Here is a 21,303-nt window from a genome sequence, read left to right on the forward strand (position 1 = left end):
TAATCACACACACATGCACACACACACACGTATGCACACACATGCACACACGCACACGTGTGCACACACATGCACACATACACATGCGCTTTTCCAGGTCTTGGTAGCTCATGGGAGTCCCTGAACCACATAGGACTATAGCACATAGCAAAAACACATCAAATCCCTGCCACCCATTGGTCTCTGCCTACAGACTCACCCAGGCACCACTGTGGTTCCCCCCACGCCAACCCCCACCCCAAGTCACCACCACTGAGGCTGATTAACAAAAACACAACATCAAATTCCTTTACTTCTGAGGTCTCCCCTTTAAGGGGAGGCAGAAATAGAACATTCTTTTTTGGGGAGGGAAAGGGGTTTAATAAAAACCGGTATAATTAGTTAAATACTGATATCGGTTAGGCCCTCTCTGTGTGCGTGGGCCCAGTCTTGGCTGGCTGCGTCCCCCCAGGAAGCACCCCCCTCACCCCGGGGTCCGAGGTGGCACCAGGAGGGGGCTGGGGGCGGCCAGCACCAGCGGCGTCCTGCTCAGCCCCTCCGTAGGGAGCAAGCAGGCAGGCAAGCCGCTGGGCGGTGGGACGTCACCACCGCAGGAAATCGCGAATGAACTTCCAGAGCTTGGTGACCCACAGGTTGGCGCCGAGGTCCATCAGGTACTGGATTTCGGGCGTGAGCATGCGCCGGCAGAGCTGCGCGTGCCGCTGCCCGATGCTCTTCTTGAGGTTGTAGCCCAAGATGGACTTGGTGCCCAGCGGCTGCCAGGGCTGCATGGCCTCGTCTTGGATGGCGGCGGCGTCCACGGCGTGGCCCCCGTCGATGCAGATGGTCCGCATGCGCTCGTTGGCATGGCGCAGGGCTGCCACCTCGCGGGCCATGCGCTCCTGCCCGAAGGCCTCCACCTTGCGCCAGAAGCTGGCGTTGAAGTGGCGGTAGAGGTGGGCGTCCAACATGTTCCAGGCGGTGGCGCGCCCGTACATCTCCCCGGACAGCCGCGGCACCGGCGAGTCGCGGCGGGCGTTGAGCTTGAAGTAGAGCACGTCCTCCAGCTCCCAGCACAGCAGGTCCTTCAGCAGCACCAGCGACTCGTCGAAGTACTCCTGAAGGAGCACCAGGTGGAAGCGGCGCTCCACCTCCAGGATGTGCTCCTGCACCTGCGGGCTGCCAGGGTCCAGGCCGTTGTCATAGCCCAAGTCGAAGAAGAGCAGGTTTCGGAGGTAGTGGGCATTGAAGCCGTTGGGGTCGTAGTAGCGATCCGGGTTTTGCAGGAACTCGGCCAGCTTGTCGCCGCCCGAGAGCTTCCACGTGAGGGGCACCACCGGCCCGAAGTAGTGGAAGGAGGACTCGAACAGGCGGGCGGGGTCGCGGAGCACCGTGATGAAAATGGCGTTGGGCGGCACCAGGCCGCGCACCTCGTCGTAGTGGAAGCGCATGTGGTTGCAAATGATGTTGAAGCAGGCCCCGGGCCGGTAGTCCCGCACTAGGCTGCGGGCGAAGAAGGTCGGGTAGTCGAAGTCGTTGCGGCCGTTGGGAAAGGCGAACTTGAGCCGGTGCTTCTGGCCGAAGCGGAACAGGATGTTGAGCAGGGTGCTGCTGGCCGTCTTGTGCGTCTTCAAAAACACGATATTGCGCCGCGGCTGGCACTCTCCCCGCGAGCCGTTTGCGCGGTTCACTGCCTCTGGCTCAAGCACGGGCGGAGAGCACGACGCTGCGGCCTCTGGGGTCCTGCTGGGGACAGAGAGGTGGGGAGAGCCTCAGGGGGGTGCTGGGACCCTCAGGACTCTGGTAGCTAGAGAGGGAGATTGTTGGGGACAGTGGTGGCAAAGGAGCTGGGATAGCGGGACTTGTGGAGCCTGAGTCCAGGCTGGGTGCCTGCGCGGGTGGTTTGGCCTCTCTGGCCTCAGTTTCCTCTTCTGTGAAATGGGTACAATAACAGGCCCTTATTCACAGTGTTGTGAGATGAGGCACACAGGCCTCATTCATGGCCACTGTGTTACATGTACCATGAATCAGTAGCCGCTTGGGCCACATGAAATTGCCATTTTATAGGACAAAAATGGTCAGTTTTGCAGAAATTTGCAGTTTCCTCTGTTTCAACTTAGTATCACGAAGCACTGGTATTGCACCAGCTACAGGCTGTGCCGGGTCTGTGCAGTGCAGCCCATGAGGAAGCGGGAGAGCCTGGTTCTCAGGAGCTGGGCCTGGAGTCAGAGGGACACATTTGAATCCATGGACAGGTCACGCCCCCAGGGCTCCATTGGCATCTCAGATGATGCCAATCTAAGCCCTGTACAGACAGTGTTACCTGATTCTCATGTCCTATGAGGAAGGCTCTGTTTTGTTGTTTTTTGTTTGTTTGTTTTTGTTTTTTATTTTTGAGACAGTCTACTCTGTTGCCCAGGTTGGAGTGCAGTGGTGCCATCTCGGCTCACTGCAACTTCTGCCTTCTGGGTTCAAGCAATTCTCCTGCCTCAGCCTCCCAAGTAGCTGGGATTACAGACACACACCACCATGCCCAGCTAATGTTTGTATTTTTAGTAGAGATGGGGTTTAACCATGTTGGTCAGGCTGGTCTCGAACTCCTGACCTCAGGTGATCTGCCTGCCTGGGCCTCCCAAAGTGCTGGGATTACAGGCGTGAGTCACCGCGCCCAGCCAAAAGGCTCTGTTTTTATCCCCACTTCACAGATGGGCACACCAAGGCTCAGGGTTACATGGCGAGCTCTGCCGTCAGTGGAATTTCTGTCTGGCACAGCATGGTGCAGGGTGGAGGGTGGCTATCCAAGGTCACTGGGCAGGCCCTGTGGTAATTACAGGGCCCCATGGGTGGGTTGCCATCCCTCCCCCACCTACACCCATCATCTGCCCAGCTGGGCCACTCACGTGGAGGCCAGGCCAGCATGCAGCGGGGGCACGGCATAGGAGTACACCAGCAGCAGGAAACTGGTGAAGAGCGCACCCAGCACCAGCCCCTTAGCCATGGACTCCCAGGGCTTCTTCTGCGGTGGCAGCATCTCAGACACCTGCGGGGGCAGCACAGAGTGGGGCAAGTGTCAGGAAACTGGCCCCAGGGAGCCCCCAAGGCTGCCCAGGCCTGGCAGCTGAGACCTGCCTTTGCCTGCTCTGTGGCCCCCAGCAGGGTCCAGACAGGGACAGAGAGACACTGGAGAGATAGAGAGACAACCACCTGGAAAGAGACAGCCCCAGGGTTGCAGACAGAGAGGGTGGGTGAAGCAACTCAAAGAGAGGTTGGGGAATGGGGCAGGGAGAAGGTTAAAATTTAAAAATTAAAATGAACCAGGTAGCAGAACCAGGGCCCCAAACTTTCCACTCCTTTTAATTTTTAAGCTGGTTGATGAGAAATAAAAGAAAAATAAACAGAAGAAAAAATAAGATAACTAACATTCATTACCTTATTTTTAGTTATTTTTTCTTCTGTTTCTTTTTCTTGTATTTTTAATAAAAATATATATTTAAAAACTTCGGCCGGGCGCGGTGGCTCACGCCTGTAATCCCAGCACTTTGGGAGGCCGAGGCGGGCGGATCACAAGGTCAGGAGATCGAGACCACGGTGAAACCCCGTCTCTACTAAAAATACAAAAAATTAGCCGGGCGCGGTTGTGGGCGCCTGTAGTCCCAGCTACTCGGGAGGCTGAGGCAGGAGAATGGCGTGAACCCGGGAGGCGGAGCTTGCAGTGAGCCGAGATCGCGCCACTGCACTCCAGCCTGGGCGACAGAGCGAGACTCCGTCTCAAAAAAAAAACAAAAAAAACAAAAAAAAAAACTTCTTCAATTGTACTCCAAATTCTCCCAGATCCTGAAGTTATCTTATTTTTTATACCTTTTAGGGCATGATAATGAAATTATTTCTTTTTTTTATACTTTAATTTTTTAAAAATAGAGAGACACAGTTTCGCCACGTTGCCCAGGCTGGTCTCGAACTCCTGGGCTCAAGTAATCCGCCCGCCTTGGCCTCCCAAATTACTGGGATGACAGATGTGAGCCATCGCGCCCAACTATGAAACACTTTTCTAAGGCAAAAGGAAAAAGGCTGGGCACAGTGGCTCACACCTGTCATCCCAGCACTTTGGGAGGATGAGGCAGGCGGAGTGCTTGAGCCAGGAGTTCAAGACCAGCCTAGGCATATGGTGAGACCCTATCTCTACAAAACAAAATTTAAAAAAATTCACCAGGCGTGGTGGCACATGCCTGTAGTCCTAGTTACTTGGAAGGCTGAGGCGGGAGGATTGCTTGAGCCTGAGTTCCAGTGAGCCATGACTGTGCCGCTGCACTCCAGCTCTGGATGACACAGTGAGACCCTGTCTCAAATAAATAAATCAATAAATAAGAAGGAAAAGAAGACCCTCTCCCCGTGCCCTGTGCCACACTCCCCGCCCCCCAGGCCTGGGCCAGGGCTGTCTACAGGGAAGGCCAAGGGCTCTCTGAGGTCTGAATCCTTCACCTTTCAGAAGGCACAGCCAGCCCTACCTGTCCCCTGTGCCACCCATCCCACAGTGGTACAGGTGAGGCACCCAGTAAGAGCCAGGGCTCTTCTCTCCTCACTGGCCCTTGTGCCCCTAGAGTCTATAGGGGTGGCTGATGGAGAAACTGAGGCTCACAGCTGGGAAGAAGGCTCAGGTCACACAGCTGGCCAGGCGTCTGCCCACACACCCACCCCCTTTCCAAAGCCAGCTGGTAGGGTTGCCCAGTTAAATTCAAATTTCAGATAAACAGTGAATACAATTTTTTACGGTGTAAGTATACTCCAAATATTGCATGGGACATAGTTCTAAAAATTATTCCAAGGCTGGGTGCGGTGGCTCATGCCTGTAATCCCAGCACTTTGGGAGGCCAAGGAGGGTGGATCACCTGAGGTCAGGAGTTTGAGACAAGCCTGACCAATATGGTGAAATTCTGTCTCTACTAAAAATGCAAAACTTAGCTGGGCATGGTGGCATGCGTCTACAGTCCCAGTTACTCAGGAGGCTGAGACAGAAGAATCGCTTGAACCCAGGAGGTAGAGGTTGCAGTGAGCTGAGATGGTGTCACTGCACTCCAGCCTGGGCGACAGAGTGAGACTCTGTCTCAAAAAAAAAAAAAAAAAAAAAAAAAAAAAAATTCAAACTTCAAGTTTAACTAGATGTCCTGGAGGTTTTGTTATTGTTATTTCCTTATTTTATTTTTCATTTTTATACGTTTATTTTATTTTTTTGAGACAGAGTCTCGCTCTGTCACCAGGCTGGAGTGCTGTGGTGTGATCTCGGCTCACTGCAACCTCCCACTCCCTGGTTCAAGTGATTCTCCTGCCTCAGCCTCCCGAGTAGCTGGGATTACAGGCACACGCCACCACACCCAGCTAATTTTTGTATTTTCTGTAGAGATGGAGTTTCACCATGTTGGCCAGGATCGTCTTGATCTCCTGACCTCGTGATCTGTTCACCTCGGCCTCCCAAAGTGCTGGAGTTACAGGTGTGAACCACTGCGCCTGGCCTATTTTTATATTTTTTTAACATTTTTTATATTATTATTTTTGAGATGCCCAGGCTGGTATTGAACTCCTGGACTCAAGCGATCCTCCCACCTCAGCCTCCCAAAGTGCTGGGATTACAGGAAAGAGCCACTGTGCCCAGCCTGTTGTTATTTGTTTGTTTTGGGGGATGATCTAAGCGTGGCAACCCTATCAGCAGGGGGCTGAGACGTGGACTGTGACGGGGGCAGTTCAGGCTGAGGAACTGGAGTCCAGGAGAGAGCTGCGGCTTGGTGGGTCTTCCCACCTTACCTTAGCTGCAAAACCAGGTGCCCAAACTTTCTACTCTTGTCCCAAACTTTCCACTCCTGTCCTGGCTCACGCTGCACTGCGCCCTGGGCTCCCGAGGCCAGGAAAAGTCACATGTGCTAATAACTACATGCATGGCTTTATCACCACTGTCCCTGCAGGCAGAAGCCAGTCAGCCACCCTGGGGGAGGGTCGCACACACTATGCCCTGGAAAAGTTATGCTGAGGTGGGAGGATTGCTTGAGCCTGGGGGGCAGAGGTTGGCAGAGGTTACCGCGAGCCAAGGTCACGCCACTTCACTTCAGCCTGGGTGACCAGAGTGAGGCCCCATCTCAAAAAAAGGCAATTAATTGTCAACACCTTAACAAATGTGTTAGTTAATTTGTTACTTAACACATTTAAGTAACAAATCAGAAAGCTTGCAAAGCGGAATAAACCCGCCAGCCATGGAGGGGCCCCAGGCCTGTTTCAATCCAGCCCTGTGATTTCAGACACGCCAAGAGCCCTCATGGAGTCTCAGTTTCTCATCTGTAAAATGGGAAAGCTGGAGGCGCCCCTAGCTGCTCTCTGGAGAAATTTCCTAAGCAAAGCAACCAGCACACAGTCATCACTTAGAGTGTTAGCTGTACCCCTCCTGAGGCCCGGGGGGACCTGCCTTCAACCCCAAAAGGAGTGGGGGCTGGGCCGCCCACAAAGCACAAACCTGCCTCAGCCTCAAGCACCCCTGTCAGCCTCCAACTTCTCAGCGACCCAGCAGAAAACAGGGCCGAGTCGTGGACCAGATCATAGTCCAAAACTCTGGGCCTCAGTTTCTCTGACTTTAAGATGAGGAGGGATTAGGATTACTGTGGCTTGCCCTCTGGAAATCCCAAGGACTCACCCCGGCAGCCCCACTCACCAGGGTACCTTCCGGAATCAGAGAGGCTGCACTACTGGAGGCGCCGAGGTCCAGGCCCAGCAGCAGGGGGCAGACCAGCCTCCCTGCCCCGCCAATCAGGCTCCACCTGGCCCCGCCCAGGACAGTTCCTCCACCCCCCCACACCATTATTGGTTCACTCATTCACTCCCTCATTTCATTCTCCCATTTGCTCTTTTGTTTGTTTGTTTTTGAGACGGAATCTCCCTATGTTGCCCAGGCTGGAGTGCAGTGGTACAATCTCAGCTCATTACAACCTCCGCCTCCTGGGTTCAAGTGAGTCTCCTGCCTCAGCCTCTCGAATAGCTGGGATTACAGCTGCACGCCACCACACTCAAGTAATTTTTGCATTTTCGTAGAGACAGGGTTTCACCATGTTGGCCAGGCTGGTCTCAAACTCCCGACTTCAAGTGATCCACCCACCTCGGCCTTCCAAAGTGTTGGGATTACAGGTGTGAGCCGCTGAGCCCAGCCCCCATTTGCTATTTCTCAAAGCTTGCCAGTTCCCTGCCACATGTGCTGGGTGCTGCCTGCTGCTGAACCTTGGGCCATCCCTCCTAGTTTTACTTTTGAGCCCGTGTTAGGAGCCAGGCCCAGGGCAGGGGCCTGCCTCTTCAGAGCATCTAACTGACCCTACTCAGCAACCACTTAGTGGATGCCACTCCACCCCCCTACACACTGCTGTCACCCCCATTTGGTAGATGGGAAAGGTGAGGTTCCAGGAGGTGACATAACTTGCCCAGGGTCATTCAGCAAAGGCGGGGCAGGGCCAGAATTAGAGCCCAGGTCTATAGACCTCCAATGTTCTACTTCCTGCTTTGTCCATGGCAGTCCCTGCCTGGTGTGTCCTAAGCCCTGTCCCAAGCCCAGGGGAAGGAAGGAGGGAAAGTTGCATCACAGAAAGTGGGGGATGTGGGGGTGGACAGGAAGCTCTGTCCAAGGAGCACAGCAGGGTCTGCTCTCTGTGGGCTGAGCCTGCAGCCAGGATAAGGGGAGGGGAAGCAGAGGGGACCCTGGTGTCTGGTCCCTCCTGTGCCAGCCACCTGAGGGGTCCAAGTCTGGTTGTGCCCTTCCTGCCTGGCCACTGTTAACTTAGGTGTGAAACTATGTACCTCATCCTCCCTGAGCCTCAGTCTCCTCACGTGTGCATGGACGCACACCAGCAAGATCAAGGCACACAGAGCCCTCTGTAATCACAGGCAGAGCCCCTGAACAGACTGAGGTCGGGAGAGGAGCTAGCTGACAGCCAGGAGCCTGGCTTGAGGGAGAACGGTCACCAGGCTATGAGATTAATTTTTTAAAAAGACAGGATCTTGCTCTATCACCCAGGCTGAAGTGAAGTGGCGTGATCATAGCTCACTGTAGCCTTGAACTCCTGGGCTCAGTGGATCCTCTTGCCTCGGCCTCCTGAGTAGCTAAGACTACAGGCATGCACCACCACGCCTGGCTACTTTAAAAACATTTTTTTTTTTAGAGATGGGGGTCTCACTGTACTGCCCAGGCTGGTCTCGAACACCTGGCCTCAAGTGAATTTCCCACCTCGGCCTCTCAAGTGCATACCACCCACGCCCAGGTCACCACCATGCCTAGCTAAGTTTTTAATTTTTTGTAGAGATGGGGGCTCTCCCTATGTTGCAGGCTGATCTTGAGTTCCTGGCCTCAAGTGATTCCCCCACCTCCACCTCCCAAAGTGCTGGGCATAAGCCACCATGCCTTGCTCTCAGGCTATGAGACTGAGACAATGCACGTACCCAGGAGGTGATCAACACATATTCATTATTATCATCATCACCATTGACCCTGACCCAGCCTTGGTTCATTGGCGTGCCAGAGGAGAGGTCCCTTCCGTGCCCCGCTACAGGCAAGCCTACTGGTGACTCATCCCTGAGCTCCCCGAGCCTGGCACCTGGTGAATGTGTGATGAATGACTTCCCATGGCTCTCAGGGCAGAATGTGGGCAGGGCTATAGAGCCTGTGCAGAGAATGTGGATGAGGACATGGTCCAGGCATACAACACCTCACTGAGACACAGGAGAGATCCTGTGTAGGAGACCTACAGACGAGAGTAATACATGTGAGGCACATGCATGTAAAAGCCCCCATGGGCTGGGCGCAGTGGTTCATGTCTGTAATCCCAGCACTTTGGGAGGCCGAGACAGGCAGATCATGAGGTAAGGAGTTCAAGACCAGCCTGGCCAACATGCTGAAACGCCGTCTCTACTAAAGATACAAAAAATTAGCCAGACGTGGTGGTGTGCACCTGTAAGCCCAGCTACTTGGGAGGCTGAGGCAGGAGAATTGCTTGAACCCGGGAGGCAGAGGTTGCAATGAGCTGAGATTGCGCCATTGCACTCCAGCCTGAGCGACAGAGTGAGACTCTGTCTCAAAAATAAATAAATAAATAATAAAAATAAAAATCAAAAATCTGAAATCTGAAATGTCCCTAAATACAAAACTTTGTGAATGCCTACATGACACCACAAGTGGAAAATTCCATACTTGACCTCACATGACAGGTCTCAGTCAAAACCCAGGTGCACAACACACAGTTTATTTAGTGTCCTCAAGGGAAAAATAAAACTACCTTGAGGCTACGTGTATAAGAAACATACATGAAGGTGGGGCGTGGTGGCTCATGCCTGTAATTCCAACACTTTGAAAGACAGAGGCAGGAGGATCGCTTGAGCTCAGGAGTTTGAGGCCAGCCTGACCAACATGGCAAGACCCCATCTCTACAAAAAATACAAAAATTAGCCAGGCATGGTGGTGCATGCCTGTAGTCCCAGTTACTGGGGAGGCTGAGGCAGAAAGATCACCTGAACTTGGGAGGTTGAGGCTGCAGTGAGTCATGATCGTGCCACTGAACTCCAGCCTGGGCCACAGAGCAAGACCCTGTCTCAAAAACATTAAAATTAGGCTGGGCACGGTGGCTCACGCCTGTAATCCCAGCACTTTGGGAGGCTGAGGTGAGTGGATCATGAGGTCAGGAGATCGAGACCATCCTGGCTAAGACAGTGAAATCCCATCTCTACTAAAAATACACAAAAAAATTTAGCCGGGCATGGTGGCGGGAGCCTGTAGTCCCAGCTACTAGGGAGGCTGAGGCAGGAGCATGAACCCGGGAGGCAGAACTTGCAGTGAGCCGAAATCACACCACTGCACTCCAGCCTGGGCAACAGAGTGAGACTCCATCTCAAAAAAAAAAAAAAAAAAAAAAAAAAAAAGTTTAAACAATAAAATCAACCAGAAAGAAAGAAACATCAATTCTTTCTAAACAAAAATGTTTAGACTTGGGTTCCATCTCCAGGATATCTCATTATATATACGCATATCTTCCAAAATCTGAAAAATCTGAAATCCGAAACACTTCTGGTCCCAAGCATTTCAGATAAGGGATACTCAACCTGTACCAGTTGAGCCTCCATCACAGGGTGCTGTGCAGATCCTCTGCATTCCACAAGAAAAGAACCCAGCCCGGGGCTGGTGCAGAGCAGAGAGTCACTGAGCGGGGCCTGCCATCATTGTCATCATCATCATCATCGATATGTTCCCAGGGTCCCAGCCACAGCCCCACCAAAGTGTGTGCCCACTGACCCACAATGGAGGCTTGCAGGAAGCTGAGGGTCCCAAGTCCAGGGATGATCTCAATGCAGCCAGAGCCTCCTAGCCTCAAGGCCAGAAGATAAAGAGGCAGGGAGGCTGAACCTCAGAGAGGGCAAGGACACCTTCAGGTTTACACAGCACAGCAGCAGCAGAGACGGGACTAGAACCTGGGTCTCCCACCTCCTCCACCCATAGTAGTGACACCCGCAGGCACTCAGGATGGACAGTCCCCCTATCACCAGCCCACCCCATCTACTCCTGCCCTTCTAGATTATGCCCGTCACATTGGCCTGCATCAGTGCAGAGAGCTGGCAGCAGGCCAGGCCCGGCCATCCTCCTGTTTAGCTGAACTGACACCCTCCAGGGAAGGAAGGAGAAACAGGACTTCTTCCCCCACATCATGCACACAGGGAAACCCAGCCTGGGATGGTAAACCTTCTGGCTTAGAGCATCACCACCAGGCAGGTATCCGGGTATCCTACTTTCCCTGTGACCCCTGTGGCGGAGAATAAGAGACACACTCACCTCGGGCTGTGGCTGGCTGCCCCTTTCCACTCACTGCCTGAGCCACGTCCAACTCCCAGGCTGTCTCTGCGGTCACTGGGAGACAGGAATGCTCCAATGACACCCAGCAGCAAGCTGGCTGGCTCCCTCCCATCCAGTGGTATGAATATTCATGAGTTTGCTTCCTGGGGATAGCAGGTGGCACACCCTGGTACCCTGCAGGTGTTGCCCTAGCCCTCTGCCCCCACTGGACAGCCCTGGCCGGTCCTCACCTCTCTCTGGACCCCAACAAGCAAGCAGCTCTTTCATCCAAGGGCACAGAAAGATTCTAGGTATCCTTGGGCCAAGGACACAGCAACCGCAGAAGCCTGCACAGAGCCCAGAACAGGCTCTAAGGCTGACTGAGGGACAGGGAGATGCAGGTGGGCTGGGGTGCAAGAGGGCTAATTGCTCCACCTGCTGCATTTCATTTAAGTCTCACAGCTGATGCATCAAGCACCTCTATTATTCTACCCTCCTGGTAAAGAAACCAAAGCTCAGAGAGGTAACGTCACCTGCCCAAGGTCACCCAGCTACCAGAGAGCAGACAAAGCCAGAGTACATATGCAGACTTGCCACACTCCAGGGCGTAAAGATGCTGAGACACAACCAGAGACCAAGGTTTATCCAAAATCTGTGGGAACCCAGAATGAACAACTAACTCAGCCTGGAAGGCTTCCAGGAGGCAGAGCATCTGACCGGGGCTCAGATGAGTCTGGCAAGATTTCACTTCCTGAGCTCTAAATCTTACATCAAAGAGCGTGTCCTGCCTCTATACCTGGGTGAGGAATGGTGATACACAGACACTCGACCAGCTCTGCAGGACTTGGGCTGACTGGAGATGCAGATCCTCCCCAAGGCCTTGGCGGGAAGAGGCAGTTCTAGGTGCCCTGGCCCTAAGCCCCAGGAATCCTAGGACTCAGTTCAGGCACTTGAATCTTAGGTTCAGGTCAGTTGTCTCAGCTTTGTCCATGGACAGAGGTCTCCTTGTGCCCAGAAATGCCTCCACCATCCTCCCTTCAGCACTGCTGCCTAGAACCTCATCACAGACCAGGCAGGTGGCACCATTTAGGGACCCAGGTGCCACCATCAATTAATAATGATCATTATTGTGACAGTCATTCATCCCACACTAAGCACTTCCATAGGTTAAGCAGCTGCCAGCCTCTCCCAGGGAACAGCAGGCATCCTCACTTGCTCTGAGTCCCCCTTTCCCTCAAAGCCTCACCAGTCTGGGAGCAGCCCCCAGGCACCCACGAAATACCAGAGCTTAAAGTGCCACAAGGCAGGTCCAGAGTCGCCTTCTCTCTAGGTGCTGGAATCAGGTTTGGGACATGGTATGGCGTTGTTTTATCCAGGCTAACAGTCCGTTGACTTTCTGCCTTTTGAGCTGAGCTAGCTTGAAGACAGCTTTCCAAGAGAGAGTCAGGGTGGAGCTGGCATCAAACTGCAGGGGCTGTAGTTTATTAGAGTGGACTCTGAACCCAACAGGGTCCACTTCTGGGCTTGGGACCTGTCATGCATCTGCAGCCTCATAATCCTCTCTGGGGAGCTCCTGTTATCATCTCCATTTTATAGAGGGGTGAGAACCTCATCTAGGTGAGAGTAAAGTGCAGGCTCTTGAACAAGAGGTGAGATTGTCGGTGAGGAGGAGAGCAACTAGCCAAGGGAAGCAAAGATTTCCAGAGTAGGGAGACCTGTGCTTCCAGCCCTGCCAGAGAAGTCTCTTCCCAGAGTATTGATGACAACATCTTTCTTTTTTTTTTTTTATTGAGACAGAGTCTTGCTTTGTCACGAAGGCTGGAGTGCAGTGGCGCGATCTCAGCTCACTGCAAGCTCCGCCTCCCAGGTTCACGCCATTCTCCTGCCTCAGCCTCCCGAGTAGCTGGTACTATAGGCACCTGCCACCTCGCCTGGCTAATTTTTTGTATTTTTAGTAGACACAGGGTTTCACTGTGTTAGTCGGGATGGTCTTGATCTCCTGACCTCGTGATCCACCCACCTCAGCCTCCCAAAGTGCTGGGATTACAGGCGTGAGCCACCGCGCCCAGCCAATGACAACATCTTTGGCTGGTTCTCCACCCCCACCCCCAGGAAAATTTTTTTTTTTTTTTTTGGAGATAGAGTCTCACTTTTTTGCCCAGGCTGGAGTGCAATGTCAAGATCTTGGCTCACTGCAACCTCTGCTCCCTGGGTTCAAGCAATTCTCCTGCCTCAGCCACCCAAGTAGCTGGGATTACAGGTGTGCACCACGGTGCCCAGCAAAAACTTTTTCAATGATGAAAGCAGCATACTGAAAAAAAATTCAAACAATACAGAAGAGTATAAAGAAGATGATTAAAAGAAGCCCAACCCCAGAGGTCATCACCATCACAGGATTTCTGGTCATATATATATAGAGACGATGGAATGGAAACTGTTTTTGTTTTTTTGACACAAGGTCTTGTTCTGTCACCCAGGCTGGAGTGCAGTGGCATGATCATGACTCACTGCAGCCTCAAACTCCTGGGCTTAAGAGACCCTTCCACCTCAGCCTCCCAGGCAGCTGGGACTACAGGTATGCACCACCACACCTGGCTAATTTTTGTATTTTGATTTTTTGTAAAGATGAGGTCTTGCTATGTTGTCCAGGCTGGTCTTGAACTCCTGGGCTCAAGTGAGCCTCCCACCTCAGCCTCCCCAGGTGCTGGGATTACAGGTGTAAGCCATGGAGCCCAGATGCACCTGCTTCTTTGGGGGACATATTTTGTTAACTGCTTTTTTCCCCACCTATCAATAAATTGTGGACACCTTGCGGCCATGATAGTTTTTTCTTTCTTTCTTTCTTTCTTTCTTTCTTTCTTTCTTTCTTTCTTTCTTTCTTTCTTTCTTTCTTTCTTTCTTTCTTTCTTTCTTTCTTTCTTTCTTTTTTTGAGACAGAGTTTCACTTTTGTCACCCATGCTGAAGTGCAATGGGGCAATCTTGGCCCACTGCAACCTCTGCCCCCTGGGTTCAAGCAATTCTCCTGCCTCAGCCTTCCAAGTAGCTGGGATTATAGGCACCTGCCACCACACTTGGCTAATTTTGTATTTTTAGTAGAGACAGGGTTTCACCACCTTGGGCAGGCTGGTCTCAAACTCCTGACCTCAAGTGATCCACCTGCCTTGGCCTCCCAAAGTGCTGGGATTACAGGCGTGAGCCAGCGCTCCCGGCCCATGATAGTTTTAAATTGATCCATCCCACAGGTGTTTACTGGGCACCTGCATTCCAGCACTAGAGTTCAGGATAACCCCGTGCAGAGAGCTCAGGGCTCACAGTCCTAACTGGGGAGACAGAGGAACACACAGCTGCGAGGCGAGGGCAGTGATGGACAACGGATTGTTTGGGGCTTGCAGAAACACAGAGAAAACACCTGATCCAGCCTTGGGGAGGGGACAGCGGCATTGGGAAGGCCTATTGGGGTAGGGGCCTCTGGTGGCAGAAGCTGTTGTGTGGTCTCCAATTTCCAAAGACAGTTCCCTTTTCTCCATGGCCACATGGCTAGACTACATTTCCCATGCGCCCTTGCAGTTCAGTGTCATCACGTAACTGGGTCCTGGCCAGTGAGATGTGAACAGAATGCCAGCTGATGAGGTTAAGTGGGTGGACCTTTTCTGTGGTCTCCTTTCCCATTTACTGGATGAATGGGGCGGTATCCAAGGATCTGCGCGTGGGTGGAGTTGGGAGGAGCCTAGGCCTTTGCATCTCTACCCACCAGACACTGACTGGATTTCAAGAAAACAAGAACTGCATTAAGCCTTCTAGGACTTCAGGTTTGTCTGTTACAGCAGCTAGCATTAACTAACATGCTTGTTACCCTAGAATGAGCCACACAGAGAGAAAAGCACATGCAAAGGCCCAGGGCAATTGAGAAACGAACATTCCACCGGCTGGAGTGTCTGGTGTGTGTACGTGTAAGAGGCTGGCTGGGCAGGGGAGAGACTACAGAGACAGCCAGAAAATAGGGCAGGGTTAAGAGGGACATGCAGGGGCCAGGTGCGGTGGCTCACGCCTGTAATCCCAACACTTTGGGAGGCCGAGGTGGGCAGATCACCTGAGGTAAGGAGTCCGAGACCAGCCTGGCCAACGTGGTGAAACCCTGTCTGTACCAAAAATTAGCCGGGTGTGATGGCGGGCACCTAATCCCAGTTACTCAGGAGGCTGTAATCCCAGTTACTCGGGAGGCTGAGGCAGGAGAATCACTTGAACCTGGGAGGCGGAGGTTGCAGTGAGCAGAGATCATGCCACTGCACTCCAGCCTGGGCGACAAGTGAGACTCCATCTCAAAAAAAAAAAAAAAAAAAAAAGAAGGACATGCAGGGCTGCAGGGCTTTCAGGAAGCATGCTACTGAGTCTTGCCTGGATCCTGTGGGCTGTAGGGAGAGACCCATGGGAGGGTCTTCAGCAGAGGAGTGAGCAGATGGGATTCCTATGGGCTACTGGGTAAGAAATGAACTGTAGGGATGAGGAAGGAGAGGGAGGAGCAGGCTGACCTCCACAGTAGTTGTTACAGCTGTGCAGGTGTGACGTGGAACAAGGAGAAGGCTGGGAAGTACCGGAGCTGTCTGGAGACCATGCAAAGGCAGCATTCTGTTGGCGGCAGGGTGTGGAGGAGGGGAGGGAAGAGTTGCTGTTGGGTGACTGCTGGCTGGAGGTGGAACTAGTCCCTGAGTCGGGGAGGCTGAGAGGGCCAGGTTGAATGCTGGGGTGAAGCACGTGGTGTCAGGTTCTGTTTAGAACACACTGAGTCTGAGGGATGCTTGGCATGATCATAGAATGTCTAAAGATCTGTAGGAGCAAAGAGTGGGGTCTTGGGGGAGGGGAAGAGGTAGGTGGGGAGCTGGGCACAGAAGTGGAAATTGAGGCCATAGGAGTAACTAGAGTCAACAAAGGAAGGGTGAGGAAGGACAGGGAGCCTGTACTTACGGAGCAGGGTGAAGAAGAGCTCCCTAACGAGATAAAAGAGGGCAGCTAGGGCTGTATCAGAGTCTGCAGCACTGCTATTCCCCCATAAACCATTCCCCAGCTGGGCATGGTGGCATGCGCCATCCAGCATTTTGGGGAGGCCAAGACAGGCAGATTGCTTGAGCCCAGGAGCTTGAGACCAGCCTGGACAACATAGTGAGACCCTGTCTGTGTAAAAAATTTAAAAATTAGCCCAGTGTGGTGGTGCACACCTGTAGCCCCAGCTACTCAGAAGGCTGAGGCAAGAGGACCCTGCGAACCCAGGAGTTTGAGGTTACAGTGAGGTATGAACGTACCACTGCACTCCAAGCCTGGGCAACAGAGCGAGACCCCATCTTAAAAAAACAAACCCCAAGAAACAAAAGCCATTCACCAACTGAGGCACATCCGTGCTGTTTGCTCATATGCACATACAGGAACAGGGCTCTGGCCGAGAAGGTGGTGGGGTGAGGGTATCCCAGGGCTGCTTTCTGTAGCTGGAGGGGAATCCCATGGGGATATGGAAGGAGCTTTTAAGAGTGGAGCAATACAACTCTCCTTATGGTGTTCGTAGTGCAGATTTGACAGCAGCTATTACAGTTCTGAGTGTGCCTGTTCTCAGACCCAGCAATCCACCTGCAGGAATATGGTTCAAAGATAATCTAACAATCAATCTGAGATGGGCATATAAAAGTGGCCACTGCAGTATAATTTCCTCCAGTGCTCACAGAGCCTTTACCCCCATTTAGAGATGAGGAAACTGAGGCTCAGGGAGGTTAAAAAAGAGTTGCCTGGCTGGGTGCGGTGGCTAACACCTGTAATCCCAGCACTTTGGGAGGCCAAGGCGGGTGGATCACCTGAGGTCGGGAGTTTGAGACCAGCTTGACAAACATGGAGAAACCCCATCTCTACTAAAAATACAAAAATTAGCTCAGTGTGGTGGCGCATGCCTTTAATCCCAGGCTGAGGCAGGAGAATCGTTTGAACCCAGGAGGCGGAGGTTGCAGTGAGCCAGTATCACGCCATTGCACTCCAGCCTGGGCAACAAGAGCGAAACTCCGTCTCAAAAAAAAAAAAAAAAGAAAGAAAAAAAAAGAGTTGCCTAATATTAAGCCCGGAAAGCACTGTATATGGAATAAACTTATTCATGTAGAGAAAAGCTGTACATTCGTACATGTGTATAAGGGTCTGAAAAGATACCCAGTTATAAATTGTAGTTCCCTGGGGAGTAAGCCCATATACTTTCTGGAACATATTTTGATTCTGTGATCACACACACACACACACACACACGTGCACACTCTTTACAAAAGAGCTTATATTACTTTGGAAAGATAAAGAAAGATATTTCCACTTTGAAAATCTGCAGCCCGCCTGGAGGAAGATGAGCCCTACTTCTCCTCACTGTGTGGCCGAGGCAGACACTCTGCCCTCTCTGAACCTCAGTGCACCAAGTGTGGAAGGGGCAATAGGGGCCTGGGACTGAGAAGGAGCTGGGAAGTGTGGGTGGCACAGCAGAAGGGGCAGATGGGATAGGTTAACGCTCCATCCAGGGGTACTGGGGAAGTGACTTGCAAGCATCCAGAAGCTTCCTCAATCTGAGCCCCTCTAGAATGGGGTGCTGGAGCAGAGAGGCGGAAGACCACCCATTGGAGCATTTCAGCTGGATCCCAACTCGCTGGCTCGGAGGACCACTTCCAAAATGTCAGCCCTGACATCTGACCCCTGCTGCTCCCTAGGCTGCAGGGGTGGATGCAGGTGGTAGCCGGCCCGGCAGTTGAGAGAGGCTAATGTTCTTTGATGATTCAGAAAGCACTTATTGATCTTGCAAGGTCACCTCTCTGCTGTTTCAAAGGGCATCCACGGCCGGGCATGGTGGCTCACGCCTGTAATCCCAGCACTTTGGGAGGCCGAGGCGGGCAGATCACGAGGTCAGGAGATCGAGACCATCCTGGCTAACATGGTGAAACCCCGTCTCTACTAAAAATACAAAACAATTAGCCAGGCATGGTGGAGGGTGCATGTAGTCCCAGCTACTCGGGAGGCTGAGGCAGGAGAATGGCGTGAACCCAGGAGGCAGAGCTTGCAGTGAGACGAGATGGTGCCTCTGCACTCCAGTGTGAGCGAAAGAGCAAGACTCCCTCTCAAAAACACAAAAAACAAAGGGCATCCACGCCTGTGACCTTGACAGACACTCCCAGTCTCCTCTGCTAGCCCAATGTGATGTGTGGGGAAACTAAGGCTCAGTAACTTGTAGAAGGCCTACGCAGCAAAGCCAAAATGAGGAGCAAGGCCCCAGCTCTTCCTGCTCCGTTGCCTTGTCTGGGTAAATCACCTGGCTTCCTGAGGGGAGATTTGAGTAGCCTTAAAGAAGCGCTAACTGGGGAGTTGCAAGTCACAGCTTCACCAAGAAGTCAATCATTTGGTCATTAGCTCCAAAAATGCTGAGAACACCAGAGCTGAGTATGTAGGAGTTGATAATATCAGTCTCTGTACCTTATAACATGCCTGAAATATTTGTTAAGGATTGTTATGTGCTTATTTGCCTAAAACTATGTAACAATATAAAGGTTTGTGAAAAGGTACTGACACTTGCAATGCACAATGCTGGAGATACCTACACCCACCTCTCCACTCCTGGAAACTCCCCTGGTAACAAATGCTGGCTCCACCACCCCGCAGCTGGGCGACCTTGGGCAAGTGACTTCCCCTCTCTGAGCCTTGGTTTCCTAAAAACTGGCAGGTACTATGACGCTTTCACAGGCCTGCTGTGAGGCACGCAGAGCCCTTCACACACTCAGCGTTAGCTCCTCTGATTGTATTGTGATCCTCCTAGCTCCGACCTGGTGGGGAAGCAGGCTCTGTCTGTTCAGACTTCTAGAAGGACACTATCCCCATCCAAGGAGCCGGAACTAGCAGGGGGGAATGCAGGCATCCTCTGGGCCCCCACTTTCTCCCACCATCGCCCCTCACCTGGAGATTCCAGCAGTCCCCAGCCTGATGACCCCCATGGGCACCTGTACTCCATCCTGCTCTGCCCTGGAGTCATGTGGAGCCCCTAAAAGGGCTCATCTATATTCCTCACCCAGTCAAAGTGAAGCAAGGAGCCCTTCAGGAGCCTGCAGCCAGGCCCAGAATTCCATTTGTGCATCATTCTCTCAGGTTAATCATTGCCTCTTTCACTGGGTGGCACACCCAGTCCCTCAGAACCCAGTGGGAGGGGCTGTTGGGGACACACTCCTCCCTTGCTGGGTGACAAGAGGGCATCAGACCCATTAAGGGAAGGGGATGCATGGGGACCAGGCGTTCTCTGTCCACAGGGAGCTTCCTTCAGGAAGGGCTCTGCCTGAGCAAGCAGGGAATAAAGCAGGCTGAGGTGGCAGCTGGGAACAGGGCTTCGTTGTCTCTGCTCCCGGGGTAGCAGCCTGCTCACCCGCTGAAGTGTCAGGCGGAGCTGGGAGCCAGGGAGGCGAGGGGGAGGGGTCCAGAGCTGAGGGTTTGGGGCAGCCCAGGCAGATCCAAGAAGGCAGGACCCCAAAGGAGCAGAGAGAGGTCATGGGTTGGGCTGGGGTCCTGAAATGGGGGCCAGGGCAAGACTCCTGTGATTTGGAGTCAGCTCAGCTACCTCTGAGCCATGTGACCTTGGACAAGTCACTGAATCTCCCTGAGCCTCAGTATCCCCCTCTGGATAATGGGGATAGGTAGTAATGCCTCCTTCACAGGACAAGGAACAGTGCGTACACAGTGACTGCTCTGGCCCAGGACTGCCCTCCTGTGCCCCCTGTGTGGCCCTGGACAAGCCTCACCCCCTCTGGGTCTCAGGTCACCCCGTCAGTAAAGGAAGAGGTTGGATTTTCTCAACTGGAATGGACAGTCCTCCACACCTCTCTACCCTCTGGAGGATTCTCATGGCACCTGTCACCTGTCACTGCAGCAGCCCGGGGATCAGGTGTCAAGCCTGCTGCCCTCTCTCCCTTTCCTTCCCCCTGGTGTGGGTTACAGCAGCCAGACGTGCCCATCACCTCTCTGGCTCTGGGCAGCTGAGCGGGGCAGTTCCCACTGGGAAGGGCTCGGTCTGTAGTGTGCTCTGTGCTGGTACCAAAATGCTGGCCTGGCACCAACAGGGCAGACCAAGCTGGACCCCCTTCCTGGGCACTGGGCTAGGAAAGAGGAACGGTGGGATTTCCTATAGGACCCCTCCTGGATGCCAGGGTTTGTCCTACCCTCCCAAACCTCTCTTTGGTGGCTTTGCTTCCTCTGGGGTACAGGTCAGGGCCTTCCCCCAGCAGAGGGGATCCATCCCTTACTATGGTCTCCGGCTCCTGCTCTGACCCCCTTTCTGGGAAGGGCTGATGGAGACAGGAGAGATCTCTGCCCCTCCTCCCCTAGGGCTCTGGCCATTGTGTCCAATATTAATCATTAACTCACTCCCAGCTCCAGCCCAGCCCCAGCAACCTGCCTTCTGCCCCACCCATCCCACCTTCAGGGACTGAGAAGCCCTGGAAGGGGGGTTAGGGGGCAGGGGAAAAAACCAAGGGCATGGAGGGCACCAACCTGCGCCCTCCCTGGCCCCCACCGGGCCACCCACTGGCAGTGGGCAGGGGTACCCAGCGTCTAGAGCATCGGTGCTGCACTCCTATTCCCCTCCTCCGGCGCGCGGTCCCAGTTTGGGGGTTAGGGTAAAGTGGGCGGTATCCCCAGGGAGTAGAGTGAGGCAGGGCTCAAGCTGGCAGTGGGTGCTAGAGCCCAAGACGTACCTTGTCCCCGTCCTCCTCCGCCTCAGCGTGGGTGGCTCGGCCCGGGCCGCGCCGCCCGGGCGCTCACTGGGCGGCGGGGCGCACCCGGCCGGGCCCCCCGCTCCACCAGGCCTGGTCCATGCCCCCGCCCCCGCCGCCGCTGCCGCACCGCGTCCGCTCCCGGCCAGGTGCGGCCGCCAGCCTGGCCCGGCCTCCGGCGCCAGGGCCAATGGACGCCCCGGACCCCAGACCCCTCCCCGCCCCGGGCCAGCCCCCTCCCCGCCCCGTCCCGGCCCCTCTGCGCCCGCCCGAGACGCACAGAAGCCGCATTCAGCGCGCTGGGGCGCATCGCTGCGCCCCCGCTGCCGGCCCAACAAGGCCCGTTTGTCTCGGACGCGCCAACGGGGCCATTGTCCCGCCGCCGGCCCTCTGGCTCAACGGAGCCCTCAGCCCAGAAGACTTGAGGATGCCCAGGCTTGGTGGTGGTGGGGAGGGGAACCACGGCTCTGGGAAAAAGGCGGCGGCAGGACTATTGCTTAACTTTGGTTGGGGGGTCCTGGAGCCCTCAGGATCCAATGGATCATATGGCTTCTTGCTCTAGTCAGTGCCAACTGGGGACAACACATTTTTGGCACTCATGGGAGTGGAGGGCGCTCAAGCAAGAGACTGAGCTCCAACTGGTCCTGCCACCTGGAGGTCTCAGCTGTCACTCTCTAGGGTGCCAATGAGGGCTGAGCAGGGCAATCAGGAGGCAGGTGTCCCATCCAGGC

The 21,303-nt window shown here is 53.8% G+C and overlaps 1 protein-coding gene across 7 annotated transcripts; it reads right to left on the reverse strand.

Moving 5' to 3' along the window:
• Positions 1-262: 262 nt before the first annotated feature.
• LOC105487228 (galactose-3-O-sulfotransferase 1) lies at positions 263-20,737 on the reverse strand. Of its 7 annotated transcripts, XM_071080403.1 has the most exons (4): positions 20,555-20,685; positions 4,187-4,315; positions 2,880-3,019; positions 263-1,722 (listed from the first exon to the last, which is right to left on the reverse strand). In XM_071080403.1, the coding sequence occupies exons 3-4, from the start codon at positions 3,008-3,010 to the stop codon at positions 582-584; spliced, it is 1,272 nt and encodes a 423-aa protein (XP_070936504.1). In that variant the 5' UTR covers positions 3,011-3,019; positions 4,187-4,315; positions 20,555-20,685; the 3' UTR covers positions 263-581. The 7 variants fall into 7 exon arrangements, with proteins under 7 accessions (XP_070936504.1, XP_070936503.1, XP_011748907.3 ...); XM_071080402.1 differs by lacking the exon at positions 4,187-4,315 and having other exon boundaries at positions 20,555-20,737; XM_011750605.3 differs by lacking the exon at positions 4,187-4,315 and having other exon boundaries at positions 18,883-20,679.
• Between the last annotated feature and the right edge of the window lie 566 nt (positions 20,738-21,303).

This window comes from Macaca nemestrina, chromosome 15, assembly GCF_043159975.1.
Source record: "Macaca nemestrina isolate mMacNem1 chromosome 15, mMacNem.hap1, whole genome shotgun sequence".
NCBI lineage: Eukaryota > Metazoa > Chordata > Mammalia > Primates > Cercopithecidae > Macaca > Macaca nemestrina.

Bases quoted from the DNA above. Each gene is read 5' to 3' on its own strand.
- LOC105487228 (XM_011750605.3), bottom strand. From the start codon at position 18,951: ATGATGCACAAATGGAATTCTGGGCCTGGCTGCAGGCTCCTGAAGGGC. The intron at 3,020-18,882 runs GTGAGGAATATA...CTGCCCCCGCAG, and splicing joins CCTTGCTTCACTTTGACTGG to GTGTCTGAGATGCTGCCACC. The intron at 1,723-2,879 runs GTGAGTGGCCCA...TGTCCCCAGCAG, and splicing joins CATGCTGGCCTGGCCTCCAC to GACCCCAGAGGCCGCAGCGT.